Source organism: Oncorhynchus mykiss, chromosome 9 (assembly GCF_057628025.1).
Source record: "Oncorhynchus mykiss isolate SJ-2025 chromosome 9, ASM5762802v1, whole genome shotgun sequence".
NCBI classification, from domain to species: domain Eukaryota; kingdom Metazoa; phylum Chordata; class Actinopteri; order Salmoniformes; family Salmonidae; genus Oncorhynchus; species Oncorhynchus mykiss.
In genome coordinates, this window is record NC_143030.1 from 82,362,399 (window position 1) to 82,379,898 (window position 17,500).

The 17,500-nt window shown below is 44.8% G+C and overlaps 1 protein-coding gene across 3 annotated transcripts in view; it reads right to left on the bottom strand.

Annotated features, from left to right (window-relative positions):
* The window catches only part of LOC110532861 (RNA-binding protein 10), a 91,260-nt gene that overhangs the window by 52,846 nt on the left and 20,914 nt on the right, over positions 1 to 17,500 (bottom strand). For all 3 annotated transcript variants that reach the window (XM_036986980.2, XM_090185582.1, XM_090185583.1), the window contains exons 3-5: positions 11,723 to 12,443; positions 10,737 to 10,970; positions 3,266 to 3,341 (exon numbers count right to left, since the gene is read on the bottom strand). In XM_036986980.2, the coding sequence (XP_036842875.2) occupies positions 3,266 to 3,341; positions 10,737 to 10,970; positions 11,723 to 12,443 (1,031 nt within the window). The remainder of the gene's footprint in view (positions 1 to 3,265; positions 3,342 to 10,736; positions 10,971 to 11,722; positions 12,444 to 17,500) is intronic.

Here is a 17,500-nt window from a genome sequence, read left to right on the forward strand (position 1 = left end):
GTAGGTTAATAGCTACACTGGGGTCTAAATGGTAGGTTTATAGCTGCTACACTGGGGTATAAATGGTAGGTTTATAGATGATACACTGGGGTATACATGGTATGTTTATAGCTGCTACACTGGGGTATAAATGGTAGGTTTGTAGCTGCTACACTGGGGTATAAATGGTAGGTTTATAGATGATACACTGGGGTATACATGGTAGGTTTATAGATGATACACTGGGGTATAAATGGTAGGTTTGTAGCTGCTACACTGGGGTAGAAATGGTAGGTTTATAGCTACACTGGGGTAGAAATGGCAGGTTTGTAGCTGCTACACTGGAGTATAAATGGTAGGTTTATAGCTACACTGGGATATAAATGGTAGGTTTATAGCTGCTACACTGGAGAATAAATGGTAGGTTTATAGCTGCTATACTCGGGTATAAATGGTAGGTTTATAGATAATACTCCTGGGTATAAATGGTAGGTTTATAGCTCCTATACTGGGGTATAAATGGTAGGTTTGTAGCTAATACTCCTGGGTATAAATGGTAGGTTTATAGCTGCTACACTGGGGTATAAATGGTAGGTTTATAGCTACACTGGGGTATAAATGGTAGGTTTATAGCTGATACACTGGGGTATAAATGGTAGGTTTATAGCTATACTGGGGTATAAATGGTAGGTTTATAGCTGATACACTGGGGTATAAATGGTAGGTTTATAGCTACACTGGGGTATAAATGGTAGGTTTATAGCTGATACACCTGGGTATAAATGGTAGGTTTATAGCTATACTGGGGTATAAATGGTAGGTTTGTAGCTGCAACACTGGGGTATAAATGGTAGGTTTATAGCTGCAACACTGGGGTATAAATGGTAGGTTTGAGGCTGCTACACTGGGGTATAAATGGTAGGTTTGTAGCTGATACACTGGGGTATAAATGGTAGGTTTATAGCTACACTGGGGTATAAATGGTAGGTTTATAGCTGCTACACTGGGATATAAATGGTAGGTTTATAGCTACACTGGGATATAAATGGTAGGTTTTTAGCTGCTACACTGGGGTATAAATGGTAGGTTTATAGCTGCTATACTGGGGTATAAATGGTAGTTTTATAGCTACTACACTGGGGTATAAATGGTAGGTTTATAGCTGATACACTGGGGTATAAATGGTAGGTTTATAGCTGCTACACTGGTGTATAAATGGTAGGTTTATAGCTGATACACTGGGGTATAAATTGTAGGTTTATAGCTGCTACACTGGGATATAAATGGTAGGATTATAGCTGAAACACTGGGATATAAATGGTAGGATTATAGCTGCTAGCCCCAATGTCCTGCTAGCCCCAATGTCCTGATAGCCCCAATGTCCTGCTAGCCCCAATGTCCTGCTAGCTCCAATGTCCTGCTAGCTCCAATGTCCTGCTAGCCCCAATGTCCTACTAGCCCCAATGTCCTGCTAGCTCCAATGTCCTGCTAGCCCCAATGTCCTGCTAGCCCCAATGTCCTGCTAGCCCCAATGTCCTGCTAGCTCCAATGTCCTGCTAGCTCCAATGTCCTGCTAGCCCCAATGTCCTGCTAGCTCCAATGTCCTGCTAGCCCCAATGTCCTGCTTGCCCAAATGTCCTGCTAGCTCCAATGTCCTGCTAGCCCCAATGTCCTGCTAGCTCCAATGTCCTGCTAGCCCAAATGTCCTGCTAGCCCAAATGTCCTGCTAGCTCCAATGTCCTGCTAGCCCCAATGTCCTGCTAGCCCAAATGTCCTGCTAGCTCCAATGTCCTGCTAGCTCCAATGTCCTGCTAGCCCAAATGTCCTGCTAGCCCAAATGTCCTGCTAGCCCAAATGTCCTGCTAGCTCCAATGTCCTGATAGCCCCAATGTCCTGCTAGCCCAAATGTCCTGCTAGCCCAAATGTCCTGCTAGCTCCAATGTCCTGCTAGCCCCAATGTCCTGCTAACTCCAATGTCCTGCTAGCCCCAATGTCCTGCTAGCCCAAATGTCCTGCTAGCTCCAATGTCCTGCTAGCTCCAATGTCCTGCTAGCCCAAATGTCCTGCTAGCCCAAATGTCCTGCTAGCTCAAATGTCCTGCTAGCCCCAATGTCCTGCTAGCCCAAATGTCCTGCTAGCCCAAATGTCCTGCTAGCCCAAATGTCCTGCTAGCTCCAATGTCCTGCTAGCCCCAATGTCCTGCTAGCCCAAATGTCCTGCTAGCTCCAATGTCCTGCTAGCTCCAATGTCCTGCTAGCCCCAATGTCCTGCTAGCCCAAATGTCCTGCTAGCTCCAATGAGAGAGAAAGAAGGAGAGAGAGAAAGTAAGAGATAGATAGATCTAACCACTCTTCACTTTGAGTAAGGTCTCTAATCTCAAAGTGACGCTACAGGCAGAGGAAAACAAACAGCGTCCACTTCAGGTCCTCTATGAGAAGATCAGTGATGTATTTATATCTAGCAGTGAACTGACAAGTTGAGATACACTCCACACTTTCACTCTACACACAGAGAACAGCTTCCCCACACACACACACACTGTCTTTCACAGACCCAGTAGAGAGGCATGGAGAATAAAAAGTGGTCAGCCAGTGAGAGCAAGGAACAGGAGAAAGAGAGAGAGAGAGAGAGAGAGAGAGAGAGAGAGAGAGAGAGAGAGAGAGAGAGAGAGAGAGAGGGAGAGGGTAGAGAGAGAGAGAGAGAGAGGGAAGAGAGAGAGGGAAGAGAGAGAGAGGGGGAAGAGAGAGAGGGAAGAGAGAGAGATAGGGAAGAGAGAGAGAGAGAGAGGTAGAGAAGAGAGAGAGAGAGAGAGAGAGAGCTGCGGGAGAAAGAGAGGTAGAGAAGAGAGAGGTAGAGAAGAGAGAGAGAGAGAGAGAAGAGAGAGAGAGAGAGAGAAGAGAGAGAGAGAGAGGTAGAGAAGAGAGGTAGAGAAGAGAGAGAGAGAGAAGAGAGAGAGAGAGCTGCGGGAGAGAGAGAGGTAGAGAAGAGAGGTATAGAAGAGAGAGGTAGAGAAGAGAGAGAGGTAGAGAAGAGAGAGAGGTAGAGAAGAGGGAGGTAGAGAAGAGAGAGAGGTAGAGAAGAGAGAGGTAGAGAAGAGAGAGAGGTAGAGGAGAGAGAGAGGTAGAGAAGAGAGAGAGGTAGAGAGAGAGAGAGAGAGAGAGAGAGAGAGAGAGAGAGAGAGAGAGAGAGAGAGAGAGGTAGAGACGTAGGGAGGTAGAGAGAGAGCTGAGGGAGAGAGGTGTAGTCTAGTCTGGAGGTAGAGTCTCTGTCTCAGTATCAGTCTCACCTGAAGACTTGTTCCTCATCAGGCGAATCAGAACCTCTGTCGGATCAATCCCCTGGTCCTGGAGCTGGGTACGTATCTACACACACACACACACACACATAAGCACGCACGCACACACACACACACACACACACACACACACACACACACACACACACACACACACGCCTGAGTAATGGAGCAAACAAGGCAGCTGCACCCCTACTTCAAAACATATGTTGTTTTTTTACCAGAAAATGATCCATTGGTTAATTTGTCATTTTCAGTGATTGGTAATGTTTTAATATTATTTTATTTAATGTTTTATGCTAGTCTGTTTTAAAATAGACATGTTTGACTCCAGCCACCCAAGTCACAGACCGTTCTCTCTGCTACCTCACAGCAAGCGGTACCGAAGGCTCCATAACAGCTTCTACCCCCAAGACATTCAACTGCTGAACAATTAATCAGATGGCCACCAGACTATTTACATTGACCCCCCTTCCATTCGTTTTACACTGCTGCTACTGGCTGTTTATTATCTATGGTCACTTCACCCCCACCTACATGTACAAATTACCTCTAACCTGTACCCCAGCACACTGACTCTGTACCGGTACCCCCTGTATATAGCCTCCACATTGACTCTGTACTGTAATACCCTGTATATAGCCTCCACATTGACTCTGTACCGTAATACCCTGTATATAGCCTCCACATTGACTCTGTACTGTAATACCCTGTATATAGCCTCCAAATTGACTCTGTACCGTAATACCCTGTATATAGCCTCCACATTGACTCTGTACCGGTACCCCCTGTATATAGCCTCCACACTGACTCTGTACCGTAACACCCAGTATATAGCCTCCACATTGACTCTGTACCGGTACCCCCTGTATATAGCCTCCACATTGTCTCTGTACTGGTACCCCCTGTATATAGCCTCCACACTGACTCGGTAACAACCCCCAGTATATAGCCTCCACATTGACTCTGTACCGGTACCCCCTGTATATAGCCTCCACATTGACTCTGTACCGGTACCCCCTGTATATAGCCTCCACATTGTCTCTGTACCGGTACCCCCTGTATATAGCCTCCACATTGACTCTGTACCGGTACCCCCTGTATATAGCCTCCACATTGACTCTGTACCGGTACCCCCTGTATATAGCCTCCACATTGACTCTGTACCGGTACCCCCTGTATATAGCCTCCACATTGACTCTGTACCGGTACCCCCTGTATATATCCTCCACATTGACTCTGTACCGGTACCCCCTGTATATAGCCTCCACATTGACTCTGTACCGTAATACCCTGTATATATAATCCACATTGACTCTGTACCGGTACCCCCTGTATATAGCCTCCACATTGACTCTGTACCGTAATACCCTGTATATAACCTCCACATTGACTCTGTACCGGTACCCCCTGTATATAGCCTCCACATTGACTCTGTACCGGTACCCCCTGTATATAGCCTCCACATTGTCTCTGTACCGGTACCCCCTGTATATAGCCTCCACATTGACTCTGTACCAGTACCCCCTGTATATAGCCTCCACATTGACTCTGTAACAACCCCCTATATATAGCCTCCACATTGACTCTGTACCGGTACCCCCTGTATATAGCCTCCACATTGTCTCTGTACCGGTACCCCCTGTATATAGCCTCCACATTGACTCTGTACCAGTACCCCCTGTATATAGCCTCCACATTGACTCTGTAACAACCCCCTGTATATAGCCTCCACATTGACTCTGTACCGGTACCCCCTGTATATAGCCTCCACATTGACTCTGTACCGGTACCCCCTGTATATAGCCTCCACATTGTCTCTGTACCGGTACCCCCTGTATATAGCCTCCACATTGACTCTGTACCAGTACCCCCTGTATATAGCCTCCACATTGACTCTGTAACAACCCCCTGTATATAGCCTCCACATTGACTCTGTACCGGTACCCCCTGTATATAGCCTCCACATTGACTCTGTACCGGTACCCCCTGTATATAGCCTCCACATTGACTCTGTACCGTAATACCCTGTATATAGCCTCCACATTGACTCTGTACCGTAACACCCTGTATATAGCCTCCACATTGACTCTGTACCGGTACCCCCTGTATATAGCCTCCACATTGACTCTGTACCAGTACCCCCTGTATATAGCCTCCACATTGACTCTGTACAGGTACCCCCTGTATATAGCCTCCACATTGACTCTGTACCGGTACCCCCTGTATATAGCCTCCACATTGACTCTGTACCGTAATACCCTGTATATAGCCTCCACATTGACTCTGTACCGTAATACCCTGTATATATAATCCACATTGACTCTGTACCGGTACCCCCTGTATATAGCCTCCACATTGACTCTGTACCGTAATACCCTGTATATAACCTCCACATTGACTCTGTACCGGTACCCCCTGTATATAGCCTCCACATTGACTCTGTACCGGTACCCCCTGTATATAGCCTCCACATTGTCTCTGTACCGGTACCCCCTGTATATAGCCTCCACATTGACTCTGTACCGGTACCCCCTGTATATAGCCTCCACATTGACTCTGTACCGGTACCCCCTGTATATAGCCTCCACATTGACTCTGTACCAGTACCCCCTGTATATAGTCTCCACATTGACTCTGTACCGGTACCCCCTGTATATAGCCTCCACATTGACTCTGTACCGGTACCCCCTGTATATAGCCTCCACATTGACTCTGTACCGGTACCCCCTGTATATAGCCTCCACATTGACTCTGTACCGTAATACCCTGTATATATAATCCACATTGACTCTGTACCGGTACCCCCTGTATATAGCCTCCACATTGACTCTGTACCGTAATACCCTGTATATAACCTCCACATTGACTCTGTACCGGTACCCCCTGTATATAGCCTCCACATTGTCTCTGTACCGGTACCCCCTGTATATAGCCTCCACATTGACTCTGTACCAGTACCCCCTGTATATAGCCTCCACATTGACTCTGTAACAACCCCCTGTATATAGCCTCCACATTGACTCTGTAACAACCCCCTGTATATAGCCTCCACATTGACTCTGTACCGGTACCCCCTGTATATAGCCTCCACATTGTCTCTGTACCGGTACCCCCTGTATATAGCCTCCACATTGACTCTGTACCGTAATACCCTGTATATAGCCTCCACATTGACTCTGTACCGTAATACCCTGTATATAGCCTCCACATTGACTCTGTACTGTAATACCCTGTATATAGCCTCCACATTGACTCTGTACCGGTACCCCCTGTATATAGCCTCCACATTGACTCTGTACCGGTACCCCCTGTATATAGCCTCCACATTGACTCTGTACCGGTACCCCCTGTATATAGCCTCCACATTGACTCTGTACCGGTACCCCCTGTATATAGCCTCCACATTGACTCTGTACCGGTACCCCCTGTATATAGCCTCCACATTGACTCTGTACCGGTACCCCCTGTATATAGCCTCCACATTGACTCTGTACCGTAATACCCTGTATATAGCCTCCACATTGACTCTGTACCGTAATACCCTGTATATAGTCTAGTTATTGTTATTTTACTGTTTTTATTGTTATTATTTAGAGTGGCTGTAGGATTGTTTACATCATATTTACTGGTTTAATTGTTATTATTTAGAGTGGCTGTAGGAGTGTTTACATCATATTTACTGGTTTAATTGTTATTATTTAGAGTGGCTGTAGGAGTGTTTACATCATATGGTTTTATTGTTATTATTTAGAGTGGCTGTAGGAGTGTTTACATCATATGGTTTAATTGTTATTATTTAGAGTGGCTGTAGGAGTGTTTACATCATATGGTTTAATTGTTATTATTTAGAGTGGCTGTAGGATTGTTTACATCATATGGTTTAATTGTTATTATTTAGAGTGGCTGTAGGAGTGTTTACATCATATTTACTGGTTTAATTGTTATTATTTAGAGTGGCTGTAGGAGTGTTTACATCATATTTACTGGTTTAATTGTTATTATTTAGAGTGGCTGTAGGATTGTTTACATCATATGGTTTAATTGTTATTATTTAGAGTGGCTGTAGGAGTGTTTACATCATATGGTTTAATTGTTATTATTTAGAGTGGCTGTAGGAGTGTTTACATCATATTTACTGGTTTAATTGTTATTATTTAGAGTGGCTGTAGGAGTGTTTACATCATATTTACTGGTTTAATTGTTATTATTTAGAGTGGCTGTAGGAGTGTTTACATCATATTTACTGGTTTAATTGTTATTATTTAGAGTGGCTGTAGGAGTGTTTACATCATATTTACTGGTTTAATTGTTATTATTTAGAGTGGCTGTAGGAGTGTTTACATCATATTTACTGGTTTAATTGTTATTATTTAGAGTGGCTGTAGGAGTGTTTACATCATATTTACTGGTTTAATTGTTATTATTTAGAGTGGCTGTAGGAGTGTTTACATCATATTTACTGGTTTAATTGTTATTATTTAGAGTGGCTGTAGGAGTGTTTACATCATATTTACTGGTTTAATTGTTATTATTTAGAGTGGCTGTAGGAGTGTTTACATCATATGGTTTAATTGTTATTATTTAGAGTGGCTGTAGGAGTGTTTACATCATATGGTTTAATTGTTATTATTTAGAGTGGCTGTAGGAGTGTTTACATCATATTTACTGGTTTAATTGTTATTATTTAGAGTGGCTGTAGGAGTGTTTACATCATATGGTTTAATTGTTATTATTTAGAGTGGCTGTAGGAGTGTTTACATCATATTTACTGGTTTAATTGTTATTATTTAGAGTGGCTGTAGGAGTGTTTACATCATATGGTTTAATTGTTATTATTTAGAGTGGCTGTAGGAGTGTTTACATCATATGGTTTAATTGTTATTATTTAGAGTGGCTGTAGGAGTGTTTACATCATATGGTTTAATTGTTATTATTTAGAGTGGCTGTAGGAGTGTTTACATCATATTTACTGGTTTAATTGTTATTATTTAGAGTGGCTGTAGGAGTGTTTACATCATATGGTTTAATTGTTATTATTTAGAGTGGCTGTAGGAGTGTTTACATCATATGGTTTAATTGTTATTATTTAGAGTGGCTGTAGGAGTGTTTACATCATATGGTTTAATTGTTATTATTTAGAGTGGCTGTAGGAGTGTTTACATCATATGGTTTAATTGTTATTATTTAGAGTGGCTGTAGGAGTGTTTACATCATATTTACTGGTTTAATTGTTATTATTTAGAGTGGCTGTAGGAGTGTTTACATCATATTTACTGGTTTAATTGTTATTATTTAGAGTGGCTGTAGGAGTGTTTACATCATATTTACTGGTTTAATTGTTATTATTTAGAGTGGCTGTAGGAGTGTTTACATCATATTTACTGGTTTAATTGTTATTATTTAGAGTGGCTGTAGGAGTGTTTACATCATATTTACTGGTTTAATTGTTATTATTTAGAGTGGCTGTAGGAGTGTTTACATCATATTTACTGGTTTAATTGTTATTATTTAGAGTGGCTGTAGGAGTGTTTACATCATATGGTTTAATTGTTATTATTTAGAGTGGCTGTAGGAGTGTTTACATCATATGGTTTAATTGTTATTATTTAGAGTGGCTGTAGGAGTGTTTACATCATATTTACTGGTTTAATTGTTATTATTTAGAGTGGCTGTAGGAGTGTTTACATCATATGGTTTAATTGTTATTATTTAGAGTGGCTGTAGGAGTGTTTACATCATATTTACTGGTTTAATTGTTATTATTTAGAGTGGCTGTAGGAGTGTTTACATCATATGGTTTAATTGTTATTATTTAGAGTGGCTGTAGGAGTGTTTACATCATATGGTTTAATTGTTATTATTTAGAGTGGCTGTAGGAGTGTTTACATCATATGGTTTAATTGTTATTATTTAGAGTGGCTGTAGGAGTGTTTACATCATATTTACTGGTTTAATTGTTATTATTTAGAGTGGCTGTAGGAGTGTTTACATCATATGGTTTAATTGTTATTATTTAGAGTGGCTGTAGGAGTGTTTACATCATATGGTTTAATTGTTATTATTTAGAGTGGCTGTAGGAGTGTTTACATCATATGGTTTAATTGTTATTATTTAGAGTGGCTGTAGGAGTGTTTACATCATATGGTTTAATTGTTATTATTTAGAGTGGCTGTAGGAGTGTTTACATCATATGGTTTAATTGTTATTATTTAGAGTGGCTGTAGGAGTGTTTACATCATATGGTTTAATTGTTATTATTTAGAGTGGCTGTAGGAGTGTTTACATCATATGGTTTAATTGTTATTATTTAGAGTGGCTGTAGGAGTGTTTACATCATATTTACTGGTTTAATTGTTATTCTGCAGCTTTCTATCTTTCAAACAGCAACATTTTGTTTCATGCTGTTCCCTCTAGATTTCTTGCAGCCAGGGACACCAGCCGGCTCTTGCTGCCTGCCATCTCTTCGGATTTCCACTTTTCAGGACTGACTTTCGGCTACCTGTGATGAGTCTTGTGGCAGCTCCTTCTCCCCCCAATAATACTTCCATCTGTGACGTCAAGCACCAAATAAGGGCATGTACGTCACAGAATTTGCCCCACGAGCGCGAACATGCACAGTTGTTAGCCATCTCCCTTGTTGTTGCGATCAGCCAATCGTCCTCTCCCTTTCCCCTCTTCTCCTCCTCCTCCCTCCTCTCCTCCTCTCCCTCCTCCTCGCCTCTCCCCTCCTCTCCCTTCCCGTCCCCTCCCTCTTCTCCTCTCCCTTCCCTCCCTCTCCCTCTTCTCCTCCTCTCCCCTCTCCTCCTCTCCCCCCACCTCGCCTCTCCCCCTCCTCTCCCTTTCCTTCCCGCTCTTCTCCTCCTCTCCCCCTAACCCCTCCACTCCTCTCCCTTCCTCCTCACCCCCCCTCTCCCTTCCCTTTCCCTTCCCGTCCCCTCCCTCTTCTCCTCCTCCTCCCTCCTCTCCCTTCCCTCCCCCTCTTCTCCTCCTCTCCCCCTAACCCCTCCACTCCTCTCCTCCTCTCCCCCCCACAGTTGTTAGCCATCTCCCCTGTTGTTGCGATCAGCCAATCGTCCTCTCCCTTTCCCCTCTTCTCCTCCTCCTCCCTCCTCTCCTCCTCTCCCTCCTCCTCGCCTCTCCCCTCCTCTCCCTTCCCGTCCCCTCCCTCTTCTCCTCTCCCTTCCCTCCCTCTCCCTCTTCTCCTCCTCTCCCCTCCCTCCTCTCCTCCTCTCCCCCCTCCTCGCCTCTCCCCCTCCTCTCCCTTTCCTTCCCGCTCTTCTCCTCCTCTCCCCCTAACCCCTCCACTCCTCTCCCTTCCTCCTCACCCCCCCTCTCCCTTCCCTTTCCCTTCCCGTCCCCTCCCTCTTCTCCTCCTCCTCCCTCCTCTCCCTTCCCCCCCCTCTCTCTCTCCCCCCCCCCCCCCCCCATCCCATCATCCCTCCTCCAACACCACACACACCTCGTTGGCGGTAGCGTTGGGTGGCAGCATGCGTAACATGATGATGTTGGATGGTCGTTGGTTCTGGTCCAGAAGGTCTGGTCTGAACTCCATCAGCTCTCTCTGTTCTGGGTCCTCTACTACTGAAGAGGGGGGGTCTGAACCCCCAGGACCGGCCCCTAGCCCCTCCCCTAGCAGCCCCGGGCCCTTGCCACCACCACCACAGTCATCCTCTGGAGAGCCCACGGAGAAACCCTATGGACAGTCACATGTTACTAGCTACTACAATCAACCCTATGGACAGTCACATGTCACTAGCTACTACAATCAACCCTATGGACAGTCACATGTTACTAGCTACTACAATCAACCCTATGGAGAGTCACATGTTACTAGCTACTACAATCAACCCTATGGACAGTCACATGTTACTAGCTACTACAATCAACCCTATGGACAGTCACATGTTACTAGCTACTACAATCAACCCTATGGACAGTCACATGTTACTAGCTACTACAATCAACCCTATGGACAGTCACATGTTACTAGCTACTACAATCAACCCTATGGACAGTCACATGTTACTAGCTACTACAATCACTACTTCTTCCACTACCATTAAAATACTTTAAAAAATATCCTATTCTAGTTTTACATCTATTATAGGTCTATTATATATTATAAACTGGGTGGTTCGAGCCCTGAATGCTGATTGGCTGACAGCCGTGGTATATCAGACCGTATACCACAGGTATGACAAAACATGTATTTTTACAGCTCTAATTGCGTTGGTAACCAGTTTATAATAGTAATAAGGCACCTCAGGGGGTTTGTGGTATATGGCCAATATACCACGGCTAAGGGCTGTGTCCAGGCACTCCGTGTTGCGTCGTGCATAAGAACAGCCCTTAGCCGTGGTATGTTGGCCATATACCACAAACCCCCTCGGGCCTTACTGCTTATGGTTTTGTATCCTAAACTATGAGCTGACTGGATCATCCCACCTTTCTCTTCCCTGGTCCTCCTCCCCTGAGGAACCTCTCCTCCCCTGGTCCTCCTCCTCTGGGGAACCTCTCCTCCTCCCCTGGTCCTCCTCCTCTGAGGAACCTCTCCTCCTTCCCTTGTCCTCCCCCCCTGAGGAACATGTCCTCCTCCCCTGGTCCTCCTCTCAGGGTGCTGTACTCCTCCTGTTCAGCAGGGGTGACACCTCCCCTTGCACCTCCTTCCATCCTCCCCCAGTCTCCCTCTCTCTCCCCCAGGTGAGAGGCATTGTTCTCAGGGTATCCCCTCTCTCCCCTTCCTCTTCTTCCTCCCCCTCTACCTCCTCCCCCCCTTCCTCTACCCTCTGAGTTGGGCCTGAAGCTCTGAAAGTCTCTCCTGGATGCCTCTCCCATTCTCTCCTCTCTCTGCAGCCTGGGCAGGGCTACCTCTGGCAGGGGTAAGACCAGGGATCGAGGGGCGCAGGGCGATGGGAACCCTTTACCGCCCCGACCACCCCTCTGACGGAACCCTGGCCGTTGGTCGTGGAAACGGGCCGGTGTCGTGAACTCCCGGACGCCCGCCGGTTGGTCGGCTTTGTCGCTGCGGCCGGCACCGGCTCTGAGGTCATATCCTGTCCCCAGCTCCGCCTCTTCCGATCCGTAGCCCCGGTAATCCATGTCTCGGTAGTCGTGGTCGGAGGAGCTGTTGTTGCCATAGCGACCCATGCGGTCTCCCCGACCCCCCCTTCAGTTAAAGGAGTGAGAGAAAGAGAAAGAAAGAGAAAGAGAGAGAGAGAAATAGAGAGAAAGAGAGAAAGAGAAAGATAAAGAGAGAGAGAAATAGAGAGAAAGAGAGAGAAATAGAGAGAAAGAGAGAGAGAGAGAGAGAGAGAGAGAGAGAGAGAGAGAGAAAGGATTTATATAAAGTAAGGACAGTGTGATGTATAGCAACAAGGGCAAATGATGTCTGAGTGTTGGAGTGTTCCCCTGGCTGTCTGTAAATGATGTCTGAGTGTTCCCCTGGCTATCTGTAAATGATGTCTGAGTGTTGGGAGTGTTCCCCTGGCTATCTGTAATGATGTCTGAGTGTTGGAGTGTTCCCCTGGCTATCTGTAATGATGTCTGAGTGTTGGAGTGTTCCCCTGGCTATCTGTAATGATATCTGAGTGTTGGAGTGTTCCCCTGGCTATCTGTAATGATGTCTGAGTGTTGGAGTGTTCCCCTGGCTATCTGTAAATGATGTCTGAGTGTTGGAGTGTTCCCCTGGCTGTCTGTAAATGATGTCTGAGTGTTCCCCTGGCTATCTGTAAATGATGTCTGAGTGTTGGAGTGTTCCCCTGGATATCTGTAATGATATCTGAGTGTTGGAGTGTTGCCCTGGCTATCTGTAATGATGTCTGAGTGTTGGAGTGTTCCCCTGGCTATCTGTAAATGATGTCTGAGTGTTGGAGTGTTCCCCTGGCTATCTGTAATGATGTCTGAGTGTTGGAGTGTTCCCCTGGCTATCTGTAATGATGTCTGGGTGTTGGAGTGTTCCCCTGGCTATCTGTAAATGATGTCTGAGTGTTGGAGTGTTCCCCTGGATATCTGTAATAATATCTGAGTGTTGGAGTGTTCCCCTGGCTATCTGTAATGATGTCTGAGTGTTGGAGTGTTCCCCTGGCTATCTGTAATGATGTCTGAGTGTTGGAGTGTTCCCCTGGCTATCTGTAATGATGTCTGAGTGTTGGAGTGTTCCCCTGGCTATCTGTAATGATATCTGAGTGTTGGAGTGTTCCCCTGGCTATCTGTAATGATATCTGAGTGTTGGAGTGTTCCCCTGGCTATCTGTAATGATATCTGAGTGTTGGAGTGTTCCCCTGGCTATCTGTAATGATGTCTGAGTGTTGGAGTGTTCCCCTGGCTATCTGTAATGATATCTGAGTGTTGGAGTGTTCCCCTAGCTATCTGTAAATGATGTCTGAGTGTTGGAGTGTTCCCCTGGCTATCTGTAATGATGTCTGAGTGTTGGAGTGTTCCCCTGGCTATCTGTAATGATATCTGAGTGTTGGAGTGTTCCCCTGGCTATCTGTAAATGATGTCTGAGTGTTGGAGTGTTCCCCTAGCTATCTGTAAATGATGTCTGAGTGTTGGAGTGTTCCCCTAGCTATCTGTAATGATGTCTGAGTGTTGGAGTGTTCCCCTGGCTATCTGTAATGATATCTGAGTGTTGGAGTGTTCCCCTAGCTATCTGTAATGATATCTGAGTGTTGGAGTGTTCCCCTGGCTATCTGTAATGATATCTGAGTGTTGGAGTGTTCCCCTAGCTATCTGTAATGATATCTGAGTGTTGGAGTGATCCCCTGGCTATCTGTAATGATGTCTGAGTGTTGGAGTATTCCCCTGGATATCTGTAATGATATCTGAGTGTTGGAGTATTCCCCTGGCTATCTGTAATGATATCTGAGTGTTGGAGTGTTCCCCTGGCTATCTGTAATGATGTCTGAGTGTTGGAGTGTTCCCCTGGCTATCTGTAATGATATTTGAGTGTTGGAGTGTTCCCCTAGCTATCTGTAATGATATCTGAGTGTTGGAGTGTTACCCTGGCTATCTGTAATGATATCTGAGTGTTGGAGTGTTCCCCTAGCTATCTGTAATGATATCTGAGTGTTGGAGTGTTCCCCTGGCTATCTGTAATGATATCTGAGTGTTGGAGTGTTCCCCTGGCTATCTGTAATGATATCTGAGTGTTGGAGTGTTCCCCTGGCTATCTGTAATGATGTCTGAGTGTTGGAGTGTTCCCCTGGCTATCTGTAATGATATCTGAGTGTTGGAGTGTTCCCCTGGCTATCTGTAATGATATCTGAGTGTTGGAGTGTTCCCCTAGCTATCTGTAATGATATCTGAGTGTTGGAGTGTTCCCCTGGCTATCTGTAATGATGTCTGAGTGTTGGAGTATTCCCTTGGATATCTGTAATGATATCTGAGTGTTGGAGTATTCCCCTGGCTATCTGTAATGATATCTGAGTGTTGGAGTGTTCCCCTGGCTATCTGTAATGATATCTGAGTGTTGGAGTGTTCCCCTGGCTATCTGTAATGATATCTGAGTGTTGGGAGTGTTCCCCTGGCTATCTGTAATGATGTCTGAGTGTTGGAGTGTTCCCCTGGCTATCTGTAATGATGTCTGAGTGTTGGAGTGTTCCCCTGGCTATCTGTAATGATATCTGAGTGTTGGAGTGTTCCCCTGGCTATCTGTAATGATATCTGAGTGTTGGAGTGTTCCCCTGGCTATCTGTAATGATGTCTGAGTGTTGGAGTGTTCCCCTGGCTATCTGTAATGATATCTGAGTGTTGGAGTGTTCCCCTGGCTATCTGTAATGATATCTGAGTGTTGGAGTGTTCCCCTAGCTATCTGTAATGATATCTGAGTGTTGGAGTGTTCCCCTGGCTATCTGTAATGATGTCTGAGTGTTGGAGTATTCCCCTGGATATCTGTAATGATATCTGAGTGTTGGAGTATTCCCCTGGCTATCTGTAATGATATCTGAGTGTTGGAGTGTTCCCCTGGCTATCTGTAATGATGTCTGAGTGTTGGAGTATTCCCCTGGATATCTGTAATGATATCTGAGTGTTGGAGTATTCCCCTGGCTATCTGTAATGATATCTGAGTGTTGGAGTGTTCCCCTGGCTATCTGTAATGATGTCTGAGTGTTGGAGTGTTCCCCTGGCTATCTGTAATGATATTTGAGTGTTGGAGTGTTCCCCTAGCTATCTGTAATGATATCTGAGTGTTGGAGTGTTACCCTGGCTATCTGTAATGATATCTGAGTGTTGGAGTGTTCCCCTAGCTATCTGTAATGATATCTGAGTGTTGGAGTGTTCCCCTGGCTATCTGTAATGATATCTGAGTGTTGGAGTGTTCCCCTGGCTATCTGTAATGATATCTGAGTGTTGGAGTGTTCCCCTGGCTATCTGTAATGATGTCTGAGTGTTGGAGTGTTCCCCTGGCTATCTGTAATGATATCTGAGTGTTGGAGTGTTCCCCTGGCTATCTGTAATGATATCTGAGTGTTGGAGTGTTCCCCTAGCTATCTGTAATGATATCTGAGTGTTGGAGTGTTCCCCTGGCTATCTGTAATGATGTCTGAGTGTTGGAGTATTCCCTTGGATATCTGTAATGATATCTGAGTGTTGGAGTATTCCCCTGGCTATCTGTAATGATATCTGAGTGTTGGAGTGTTCCCCTGGCTATCTGTAATGATATCTGAGTGTTGGAGTGTTCCCCTGGCTATCTGTAATGATATCTGAGTGTTGGGAGTGTTCCCCTGGCTATCTGTAATGATGTCTGAGTGTTGGAGTGTTCCCCTGGCTATCTGTAATGATGTCTGAGTGTTGGAGTGTTCCCCTGGCTATCTGTAATGATATCTGAGTGTTGGAGTGTTCCCCTGGCTATCTGTAATGATATCTGAGTGTTGGAGTGTTCCCCTGGCTATCTGTAATGATGTCTGAGTGTTGGAGTGTTCCCCTGGCTATCTGTAATGATATCTGAGTGTTGGAGTGTTCCCCTGGCTATCTGTAATGATATCTGAGTGTTGGAGTGTTCCCCTAGCTATCTGTAATGATATCTGAGTGTTGGAGTGTTCCCCTGGCTATCTGTAATGATGTCTGAGTGTTGGAGTATTCCCCTGAATATCTGTAATGATATCTGAGTGTTGGAGTATTCCCCTGGCTATCTGTAATGATATCTGAGTGTTGGAGTGTTCCCCTGGCTATCTGTAATGATATCTGAGTGTTGGAGTGTTCCCCTGGCTATCTGTAATGATATCTGAGTGTTGGAGTGTTCCCCTGGCTATCTGTAATGATGTCTGAGTGTTGGAGTGTTCCCCTGGCTATCTGTAAATGATATCTGTAATGATATCTGAGTGTTGGAGTGTTCCCCTGGCTATCTGTAATGATATCTGAGTGTTGGAGTGTTCCCCTGTCTATCTGTAATGATGTCTGAGTGTTGGAGTGTTCCCCTGGCTATCTGTAAATGATATCTGTAATGATATCTGAGTGTTGGAGTGTTCCCCTGGCTATCTGTAATGATGTCTGAGTGTTGGAGTGTTCCCCTGGCTATCTGTAATGATGTCTGAGTGTTGGAGTGTTCCTCTGGCTATCTGTAATGATGTCTGAGTGTTGGAGTGTTCCCCTGGCTATCTGTAAATGATGTCTGAGTGTTGGAGTGTTCCCCTGGCTATCTGTAATGATGTCTGAGTGTTGGAGTGTTCCCCTGGCTATCTGTAATGATGTCGGAGTGTTTGAGTGTTCCCCTGGCTATCTGTAAATGATGTCTGAGTGTTGGAGTGTGCCCCTGTCTATCTGTAATGATATCTGAGTGTTGGAGTGTTCCCCTGGCTATCTGTAAATGATGTCTGAGTGTTGGAGTGTGTGCCGTCTGGTTTGCTTAATATAAGGAATTAGAATTTATTTATACTTTTGATACTTAAGTATATTTAAAACCAAATACTTTTAGATTTTTACTCAAGTAGTATTTTACTGGGTAACTTTCACTTTTACTTGAGTCATTTTCTATTAAGGTACTTATACTTTTACTCAAATATAACAATCGGGAACTTTTCCCACCACTGCTATTTAACAGTCTGGTGGCCTGGAGGTTGTTTTTCAACTCTAGAAGTTCAAACAAAGGATCCAGGTCAGGAAGTGGAATTTCTGCTCGATTTCTGGCGACTGACCGCCGATCTAATGTCCAAAAGTTATTTCCTGGCTGTAGGTAATAATACAGGGAATAATGTAAGAAAAACAAATACATAATAATAAAAA